Source organism: Triticum dicoccoides, chromosome 2B (assembly GCF_002162155.2).
Source record: "Triticum dicoccoides isolate Atlit2015 ecotype Zavitan chromosome 2B, WEW_v2.0, whole genome shotgun sequence".
Classification (NCBI taxonomy): Eukaryota; Viridiplantae; Streptophyta; class Magnoliopsida; order Poales; family Poaceae; genus Triticum; species Triticum dicoccoides.
The window spans coordinates 672,591,700-672,602,118 of NC_041383.1; the positions used below are offsets into that span (position 1 = coordinate 672,591,700).

The window sequence follows — 10,419 nt, forward strand, 5'->3', positions numbered from 1 at the left end:
GCCGTTCCCTTATTGAAGGCGCCGCTTTGGGAGCCTTGGGGCTGGGTGGTGCTTGCGGGTGGTGGAAGACGGCGGTGGTGCGGTCCTATCCTAGCATGGATCTACGTCCGTTGCTTGGAGATGGACTCGCGTTTGTGGAGGTCGACGTTTGGTGTTGTGGTGGCGTCGACGGCGGAGGACCTGCCAAGGCTTGCGTAGGTGGAGGTCGTCGTTTGGCGTCGTGGTGGCGTCGATGGCGAAGGACCTGCCAAGGTTGACACCTCAATCTACTCTGAAGATGGACCAGTGGAAGATGGCGGCGATGACACATGTGAGTGCGTCAGACCGTTTTGTGCCCAAACCTGGTAGATGGCTCGGTCGGGGCCTCCGGCTTTAGATATTAGGCTTTGGTGAGAGGCTGGGTATGTGGCCGAGGTTGCATCCCTTCATCATATGGATAGGACTAGGAGTAGCAGCAGATTGCCAACATGGTGGATTCAGTCATATTGTTGTTCTACTTTGTAAGGTCCTCGAGAATAATCAATAAAATGACCGCATGCATCTCTAGAAAAAAAGAAGAGATGCCATGGCAACGAGGAGATGCCATGGTAATCAACACTGGCAGCGACAGGGCAGTAACACAGCACCCGCAGCTAAAAGAAAGCTTGTTCCTGCAAACTGAAGATTAGATTTTCCATTTCAAATTTGTGCTAAATTATCGAAAGTCACATACAATTGGAGCTCGAACGCCTCAACAGCAATAGTCATGTGGTTTCCCAGTTCTTTGGAGTAGCTCACAAATTTATCAAGGGGTTTCAGTTTTGAAGGGTGTTCAGTTTAGCTTCTGAATCCAGCCCTTCGTTTTTTTTACTCTGCATATAAGATTTGTGTCGAGTCAAACTTCATCAACTTTGACCAAATTTGTATAAAAAAATATCAACATCTATAATATCAAATATACATAATATGAAACTACATTCCATGATGAATCTAAAGATATCCCTTAGGCCTTATATGTTGATACTTTTTTCTATAACTTTCGTCAAAGTAAAAATACTTTGACTTCAGATAAAAGTTACATGCGCACTAAAAAGTACTGGAGAACAACTTTTCTTACGGCATTGCTGATCCATAACAAGTTTCTATTTACCAATGCACTAGCATGTGGTGTTCTAATCATTTTTTCCCCGGAAACGACAAAGCCCATAACTCACCGCTAAACAACAACAGGCGACGAGACGTGAGCAGATTGTGAAAATCAGATGTGTAACTGACACGAGGTCTGGGCAGATAGTGCAAATCACTCAGAACACAAGGTGAGCAGATAGTGCAAATCACACACATATATTATCACAACTGATTGGTACAAAGTTCAGAACATCAACAAACCACTCATAAATAAATGACAGCCAAAGTAGAACTAGGGAGCTGACTACGCCGAGAGTCGACTAAAAAATACAGTCGAAATCTCGACGCACACAGACAAGTTAGATAAGTGGTTGGAGAAACCATGGTTTCACAACCTTGTGAGTCTTTGGAGTTCAGTGAGCTGTTTCTCCTGGTTAACAGCAGAGCACCCAAGGTAGATAATCCCGGTGTCAAATCAACACGCGTTCTCGTCCAGCCTTCCGAGGCGCATCCTGATAGGTTCTCTGCTCAGCATTTTCGACGCTGAATTCGGCTCCCTCTTCTGCATTTTCGACGCTGAATCCCTGTTCTGCATTTTCGACGCCGAATTCGGCTCTCTGTGCTGCATCTTCGACGCCGAGTTGTCGTCCAGCCTGCCGAGGGGCACCCTATTGGGCTCCCTCTTCTGCAACTGAGACGCCGAGTTCTCGTCCAACCTGCCGAGGAGGGGCACCCTAGTCGGCTCTCTGTTCTGCATTTCAAACGCCAAGATCAGCACACAAATTCATACATACACTTGAGCATATCAGTTACACAGATGGAGGCAAACTTGGTGATGATTGTTACCTTGTGAGCTGAATTCAGCGTCTGGTCCAACCTTCCAAGGGGCACTCTGTTTGCTTCTCTGTTCTGCATTTTGGAAGCTAAGATGAATTAGCACACAAAGATCATATTATGCTAAAAAAAACACAAAGATCATATATACTTGAGCTGCATATCAGTATATAAATTTGGTGGTTACCTTGTGAGCAATCAGCGTCTCCCTGAGCTTCAGTTTGAGCCTCCGTAGGCTAAGCTTATCCAGTGGCACAGATGATTTCTCACCCTCCCTCACTTCATTCTCTTGTGCCGCTGCCGCCTTCTCCTTGAGCTGGACCCTAAGCTTCCTCAGGCTCAAGCCGCCCAATGCTTCAGATTCGTTGCTTTCCTCCTTCACTTCCTTCTCTTGTTCCATTGCCACAGGTTCAGCAACGTTCTTCTCAGCAGCAGCTTCAGACACCGTTGCCTCCACAGTGATGTTCTTCTCAACAGCAGCTTCAGAGACCGTTGCCTCCACAGTGATGGAATCCATGGATAGGAACTTGGTGGCATCCTCAAACAGGCCTGCAAACAGGGGCGAAATGACGTGACCACTGCAGTCTCCGGCAGCGTCGAACACCGGTGAGCGGTCACCGGCGAAAGCGCTCTCCTTGACTGCCCATTCGTCATCTGTCACTGTGGCCTGCGACAGGTAGTCGACGGTCACCACGTCCTTGGCAGTGTCGACGACCGGTGTGAGGTTGCCGGTGGAAAAAGCACACTCCCTGGCTGCCCATTCATCATCAGTCACCGTGGCCTGCGACAGGTTGTCGACGATGAGCACCTCTTCAACGGACACATCTGCGAGGCCGCCCTTGACTGCACCCTCATCGTCAGTTACTGTGGCTTGCGACAGGTTCTCGACGGTGATCACTTGTACAGCGCCCTCAAACATTGTGGCTGAGCTGAGTGGCATCTCGTCGGCGGCCACCATGCCACCGTCGTCCTCCTCGACGGGCACATTTCTCAGCTCACTGGCGATGCCACTCTCCTCTCTTACAGTGGTTTGCGACAGGAGGTTGACGGTGACCGATTCCTCAACACTCTCCTTCTTTGGCTCCTCTTCAACATGCTCTTCTGTGTCATGCTGCACCTCATCAACAATCAGGTCTTCCTTGCCTTCAGCGGTCTTGGCTGCTCTGTGAAGCAGCAGCCAAGCAGCCAAGGTTGTCTGATCTTCATCGTTCTCCTCCTCAACAGACTTGATATGCTGCAACTCATCAACAGCCATATCTTGCTCCTCTTCTTGAACAGACTCCTCGTCCATGTTATGCTGCTCTGCCTCACCAACAATCAGATGATTCTTGTTCTCGGTTGCCTTGGTTGCACTCTGAAACAGAGCACCAAAGAATGGCACCTCACTGTCTTCCTCTTGAGCACACTCATCAACAACCAGATATTTCTTCTTCTTCTCATTGGACTTGGCCGCGCTCTGAAACAGAGCACCAAAGAATGCCACCTCATTCTCATCCTCTGCAACAGACTCATTATCCATGGCATGCTTCACCTCATCAAGAACCAAATGTTCCTTGTTCTCACTGGACTTGGCTGCGCTCTGAAACAGGGCACCAAAGACAGCCATATCTTCCTCATTCCCCTCCTCTGCAACACACTCATCCAAGTTATACTGCACCTCATCAACAACCAGTTGTTGTTCCTTGTTCTCATTTGTTTTGGCTGCGCTCTGGTTCTCGTTGCACTTGGCTGCGCTCTGAAACAGAGCACCAAAGAATGGCACCTCATTCTCCTCAACAGCCAGATGTTTCTTGTTCTCACTGGACTTGGCTGCGCTCTGGAACAGGGCACCAAAGAATGGCACCTCATTCGCCGCCTCCTCTGCAGCAGACTCAAGACCCAGATGTTCCTTGTTCTCATTTGTTTTGGCTGCGCTCTGGAACAGAGCACCAAGGATTGGCACATCATTGTCCTCTTCAACAGCCTCGTCCATGGTGTTATGCTGCAGCTCTTCAACATCTCCCTTGTTCTGATTGCCTTTGGCTGCGCTCTGGAACAGAGCACCAAGGACTGAAACTTCATTGTCATCCTCTGCAGCAGCCTCATCCATGTCATGCTGCAACAACTCTTCAACAGCCAGCTCATCCTTGTTCTCACTGGTCTTGGCTGCGCTCTGGAAAAGAGCACCAAACAGCACTTCACTCTCCTCCTCTTCGACAACCAGGTCTTCCTTCTCCTCATTGGCTTTGGCTGCACTCTGAAGCACTTCATTCTCCTCCTCAATGGCAGTGTCTGCATGGCAGGTGAAACCAACCTCCTGCGGCACCGGTGAGTCCACGGGCACCATTTCGGTCTCTTCACTCGACTGATGAATCTGCTCAGCTTTGTCAGCGGCCTGAGCCGCCAACTCGGCCACGGGCACCATTTCCGTCTCTTCACTGGACTGATGAATCTTCTCAGCTTCCTCAACGGGCACCATTTCTGTCTCTTCCCTGGAATGATGAACCTCCTCAGCTTCCTCAACGGGCACCATTTCAGTCTCTTCACTGGACTGCTGAATCTCCTCAACTTCCTCAGCGGTCTCTTCCATGGTCACCATCATTTCAGTCTCTTCAGTGGACTGATGCTCCTCAGCTTCGTCAGTGGCCTCACCGGATTCCGGCGCTTCCATGGGCACCATCATTTCAGTCTCTTCAGTGGACTGATGCTCCTCAGCTTCGTCAGTGGCCTCACCGGATTCCGGCGCTTCCACCGGCACCATTTCAGTCTCTTCAGTGGACTGATGCTCCTCAGCTTCCTCAGTGGACTCACCGGATTCCGGCGCTTCCACGGGCACAATTTCCGTCTGATGATCCTCGGCGTCCTCAGCGGCCTCACCGGCATGATGAATCTCCACGTCCAGTGGCCCCTCGCTGGAGACAGTTTCAGCCGGGAAATGGCCTTCCTGATCAACAACATTCTGGGCGACTGGAGACTGCTCACACTGCTGGACATCGTCCTGCTGCTCTTCCACTGATGAAACAACCGTGCTGCAATCTTCTGCCACTGGTGCTGGTTCTTCCACTAGTTCGGGACTGGTTTGCATATCCGAGGCCAACCCTGCAATTTCAGATAGTCAGACACATAATTCGGCGCTACAGAAAAGGTGGAAGAAGTATCAATTTCAGAGAGGGAAACACTTGTCTCACCTTCTTCTTCCTGATCCTGTTCCTCAACTAGCTCATTTTGCTCATCGGCCTGAGGATCCATGGCTGCTTCCATTTCTTCAGCGTCATCATCACTTCCCTCGTCTGAGGTTGCCGGTCCAGGCACAGCAGTTTCCATGTCAAGGACATCACCTGGTTGCAAAGAAAATTCTCGTCAGTTTCAGATAGGAGACAAACCGACTGGGCACGCATAAATTTAAAGTTTCAAGTTTCAAGTTCCATGTCAAGGACAATCACCTTCGTCTTCCTGGCCCTGCTCCACAACTAGCTCGTTCTGCTCCTCGTTCTGAGCATCCATGGTTGCTTCCAGCTCTGCAGCATCACCAGCTCCTTCGTCCGAGGAAAGCGCAACAGTTTCCGCATCAGAAACAACAGCTGATTGCAACAAGAGAATTTGCCTCAGGCCGTGAACAAAATAGCGCCAGCAAGCCGATCTGATGCAAACTGTCCTTACCTTGCTGGTCCTCTTCTTCCATTTCTTCAGTACCACCACTTGCCTCGTCTGAAGAAACCGGCACAGCAGTTTCCACACGACCTGATTGCACACAAAATTCTTGTCAATTTCAGATTTCAGGAGACTGCAGCTACAACAAAACATGTGAGGCGTATCAATTTAAAGTTGTTGCTGAAGTCTTTGTCCCACCTTCGTCTTCCTGACCCTGCTCCTCTTCTATTTCTTCAGTATCATCATTTTCGTCGTCAGAGGAAATCTGTGCAGTTTCCATAGAAGGCACATCACCTGCATCTTCCTGGCTCGGCTCCTCAACCAGCAGCTCCTTTTGCTCTTCGTTCTCAAGATGCATGGCCTCTTCTTCCATTACTGCAGTAGTATCATGTCCCTCGTCTGAGGAAACCGGTGCACTTTCCATATCAGGGACATCACCTGCTTGCAAACAAAATTCTTATCAATTTCAGATACACAGTCGGAGTCAGACACATAGTTGGGTGACATTGCAGCTACAGAAAACAAAATTCTTATCAATTTCAAGTTTCGATTTGCATACGATGGACATTACCTGTCTCGTGCTCCTCTTCCTGGCCCTGTTCCTCAACCAGCAGCACCTTTTGCTCACCGTTCTGAGGATCCACGGCCTCTTCTTCTATCTCTTCAGTATCATCATCTTCCTCGTCAGAGGAAACTGGTGCTGTTTCCATATCAGGCATACCACCTGCATCTTCCTGACACTGGTCCTCAACCAGATTGTTTTGCTCTTCGTTCTGAAGATCCATGGCCTCCCTTTCTGTTTCTTCAGTAGGTACAGCAGTTTCCATATCATCACCTGATTGCAAACAAAATTATCATTAGTTTCAGATAGGACATTGCAGCTATAGAACGATTTTAAGTTCCATGTCAGGGGCATCACCTGTCTCAAGTTCCTTGTTTTGCTCCTCAACTAGCTCGTTTTGCTCCTCAGTCCGAGGATCCATGGCTGCTTCCATTGCTGCAGCATCGTCAGCTCCCTCGTCAGAGGAAACCGGCGCAGGCGCAACAGTTTCGACAACGGCTGCTGCAAACATAATTTGCATCAGGCGATAAATCTGACAGAGCATGCTAATTTGATTTGAAGGATGCAAACTGTCCTTACCTTGCTGGCCTTCCCCTTCCTCTTCCTGCTGTGTACCAGTCTTCCTCGACGTCCGTCTTGTCTTGGGCGCGACTTCCTCGGCCACCGGAACGACCGTGGTCTGGCCCCGAGCACGACGAGTGGTCCGAGCCGGCGCGGCCTCCACGGGCGCCTCCTCTGTCTCGGTCTTGCTTGTTGCGGCCCTTTTCCTCGTAGCCGGAGCCGCCACAGGCTCGGCCCGTGGGCGCCCGCGGGCACCGCGCCGTCCCACGCGAACGGCAGGCGATTTCTCCTCCTCCACCGGTGGTTCTTCCTCAACCTGTTCCTGCGGATTCGTGGCTTCTTCCTCCATTTCTGCAGCATCACCAGCTGCTTCGTCCGAGGAAACCGGCGCAGGCGCAGCAGCTTCCGCATCAGAGGCAACGGCTGGTAGCAAACAAAATTCGCATCAGGCGATGAATCCAACAAAATTCACAAGAAAATTGATTTGATTGAAGCAATTAAACTGTTCTTACCTTGCTGGTCTTCCCCTTCCTCTTCCTGCTGCGCAGCAGTCCTCCTCGACGCCCGTCTTCCCTTGGGCGCCTCCTCAGTCACTGTCGTCTGGCTCCGAGCGCGACGGGTGGCCCGAGCCGGCACGGCCTCTGCAGCCGGAGCATCATCCCATGTCACGGTCTTCCTTGTTGCAGCCTTTTTCCTGGTAGCCGGAGACGCCACAGGCTCGGGCCGTGCGCGTCGTCTGCCACCTCGCCTCCCCGCGCCAATGGCAGGAGATTCTTGCCTACCGTCGTCCTCCTTCACCACTGGTGGTTCTTCTTGCACCTGTGCTGGTGCATCCTCGACTACAACCCCTGCGATTACAGATCTGAGGAATCAGGCACATAGTTCGGGACAAAACGTGGGGCACGCATCAATTTCAAGTTGCTACTGAAGTGGAGGGATCCGGCCGTCTCACCTTGGCCGTTCTGGCTCTGTTCCTCAACCTCGTTTTGCTCCTCGTTCTGAGGATTCGTGGCATCTTCTTCCATTTCCGCAGTTTCCATTTCAGAGGCGACAGCTGAATGCAATCAATCATCGAATTAGGCAAGAATTAGTGATTCGAAAATTGATTTGGAAAGTATTAGGCAAGAATTAAACAGTACCAGAGAATTGATTTGGAAAGATTTGAAGAAAATTACCTTGCGTCCCCTTTCCTTCTTCTTCCTGCTGCGTACCAGTCTTGGTCGCCGCGGTCCGCCTCGACGCCCGTCTTGTCTTGGGCGCCTCTTCCTCGGCGACGGGCGCCGCCGTCGTCTGGCTCCGAGCGCGAGTGGCACGGGCCGGCACGGCCTCCGCAGCGGTATCATCTGTCTCGGTCTTGCTTGCCGCAGCCCTTTTCCTTGTGGCCGGAGCCGCCACGGGCTCCGCAGGTGCATCCTCCGTTTCAGTCTTGCTTGCCGCAGCCCTTTTCCTCGTGGCTGGAGCAGCCACAGGCTCGACCCGTGCGCGCCCGCCGGCACCGCGTCCGCGTCCGCGTCCTCTTCCGCGACCGCGACCGCGCCCGGCGGCTGGGGCTTTCTCTTCCTCCTCTTCCTCGCTGTCCACCAGTAAGATGACCTCCAGCGAGATCTCCTCCTCCTGCTTCTTCCTCTTCTTCTCTTTCTCCTCCGCCTCCTCCTTCCTCTTCTTCTCGTTCTCTTCCTCCTCCTCCTTCCTCTTCTTCTCTTTCTCCTCCTCCTCCTGCTTCCTTTTCTCTTCTTCCTCCTCCTGCCTCCTTTTCTCTTCTTCCTCCTCCTGCTTCCTCTTCGCCTCCTCCGCCTCCTGCTGCTTCTTCTTCTCCTCCGCCTCCTGCTTCTTCCTCTCCTCCGCCTCCTGCTTCTTCGTCTTCTTCTTCTTCACCTCCTCCACAACCGCCTGAACCGCCGGCTTGGCCACTTCGACAACGACCGGCTGCTCGACGTACTCCTCGATCCCGTCGACCTGCAAGTACAAAACGCGCGATTCAGTCAAATCCAGCCGACGCCGACCTAGATCTGACGCGAGACGGTGGTTCGAAGACCAAGAACTTACCGCGGGGAGCGCGGCGAGGGCGTCGGCGATGGCGGCGTTGCTCAGGTTGGCGCGGACGCCGTTGCGCTTGGCCAGGGCCTGGAGGTCGCGGCGGGGGAGCGCGTGGAAGTCCATGCTCGCCGGCGGCCGGGTCCGTCTCCTACCTTTTACCTACCTACCTCTCCTCGTCCGCCCCGGTCTCTGAAATCTTTGCTGGAGCGACTGCGCGGAGGTGCGATTGGGAAACCGGTGGAATGGGGCGTCGGGGCTGGATTTAAAGGCGAAAAGTTCGGATTTTGAATTCGGGGCAGCCGACCGTTGGACGGGTTGGAGGAGCGTCTCGTCTCGTCTCCCTGCCGACCGTTGGGGGTTGGAGCGTCTCGCCGCCTCTCTCACCGGACTCGCTCGCTGCGGATATGGTAGGGTACTTTAATTTGAAAATGGCGAGACAAAGTTCGGGGCATCTTTTTGGATCACACGCGGCACGTCGGGTGTACTTCGAATCGCCTCGTTGTTTGCTTTGCCTTTACTCTCCTCGATTTGGTGCTCCCTTTCTCGGAATTGATTGGTAGCTTGTGTTAATTCAAGAGCAAATCTTATGCTAAAGAGGACAATAAGGACTAAATCAGGGTGGAGGTAGTAAATCTTTAGTAAAAGGGGGCCAATAAACCAAGATGTAGGTAGTATAGGAGAGGCAAGAAATCGGAATTGATTTGTAGCTTGTTAAATTGAGGAGCAGCTGGATAGGCATGAAGTCAGGAAATGTTTATAACCGGTCGACCGACTGAACTCGATCGGCCGCGTCACATGCTGCTTCTTTTATTGGCCGAGGACGCCCCCTGTGGGCCCGCACAAAACAGTCTTATCCCGTTGTCGTCATCTTCTTCCTTTTTCAGTTGGACCGTGTGGACTTCGAGCTGCTAACCCGACGACCATGGAGGTTACTGAGAATCCGAGCTTTCGACACCGGCTAGCCGATAGCCGCGCGCCAAGGCGACGCCATGGCCATGCGCCATCCATCCCGGTCGTCATCCTCGGCACGGCGATGCAATCACCAGGTGCGCCTTCCACCCCGTCGTCCTCCTCGCGCATGGCGACGCCTTGGCCATGCTATAAGCTTAGGCCGCCATGGTGGAACCGGTGACGAGACGAGACGCTATTTTTGCTGCAAGTCCACGGAGGCCCGTGCTGGAACCGGCAATGCGTCATGCTGGCACCGATGGCAAATTTTGCTAAAGCCGGCAACAAAGTTTGTTGCGCACCTGAATGACACCCCATGCATCCCCAGCAATGATTTTGCTACAACCGTTGTTCTGAATGCTAGAACCGGAGAGTGAGAATGCTACAACTTCATCATTTGGGTTCCTGCGACGTAGGTGCGCCAGCGGCCGATGCGTGAGATGCTGCAACCGGCGAGCGGAAATGCTGGAACCAGCAACACCGGGAGCTACGAAGGGTGGGGGCATGTCAACGTTTTTACTGCGACCAGTGATGCCAACGAGCTACGGTGGCGGGGCCATGCTGTAAACCATTGCTCAGCCGTGCTAGAACGGCGTGTGGGTGTTGCTGTGTCCCGGGGTGTCGCCGTGAGCGTTGCCGAGGATTGGGGCCGACATTCTAGTGATTTCGACGGCGCGAGCTACGAGCAGCGAGGTTCAAGCTGATGTTGTTGTGTCCCACGATGGGGGTGCGCACCGGCG

General features: G+C 52.5%; 1 protein-coding gene across 1 annotated transcript; it reads right to left on the reverse strand.

Annotated features, from left to right (window-relative positions):
- Positions 1-1,298: 1,298 nt before the first annotated feature.
- Positions 1,299-8,419, reverse strand: LOC119365527 (microtubule-associated protein futsch-like). Its single transcript, XM_037631166.1, has 13 exons — positions 7,870-8,419; positions 7,647-7,748; positions 7,207-7,542; positions 6,713-7,117; positions 6,491-6,634; positions 6,143-6,406; positions 5,770-6,009; positions 5,581-5,661; positions 5,364-5,501; positions 5,109-5,258; positions 2,129-5,019; positions 1,954-2,016; positions 1,299-1,858 (listed from the first exon to the last, which is right to left on the reverse strand). The coding sequence occupies exons 2-13, from the start codon at positions 7,732-7,734 to the stop codon at positions 1,583-1,585; spliced, it is 5,076 nt and encodes a 1,691-aa protein (XP_037487063.1). The 5' UTR covers positions 7,735-7,748; positions 7,870-8,419; the 3' UTR covers positions 1,299-1,582.
- Between the last annotated feature and the right edge of the window lie 2,000 nt (positions 8,420-10,419).

Coding starts and splice junctions, on each gene's coding strand:
- LOC119365527 (XM_037631166.1), bottom strand. CDS start 7,734: ATGGAAACTGCGGAAATGGAAGAAGATGCCACGAATCCTCAGAACGAG. Junction 7,543..7,646: donor ACAGAGCCAGAACGGCCAAG/GTGAGACGGCCG, acceptor CTGTAATCGCAG/GGGTTGTAGTCGAGGATGCA. Junction 1,859..1,953: donor CGCTGAATTCAGCTCACAAG/GTAACAATCATC, acceptor TTTGAAATGCAG/AACAGAGAGCCGACTAGGGT.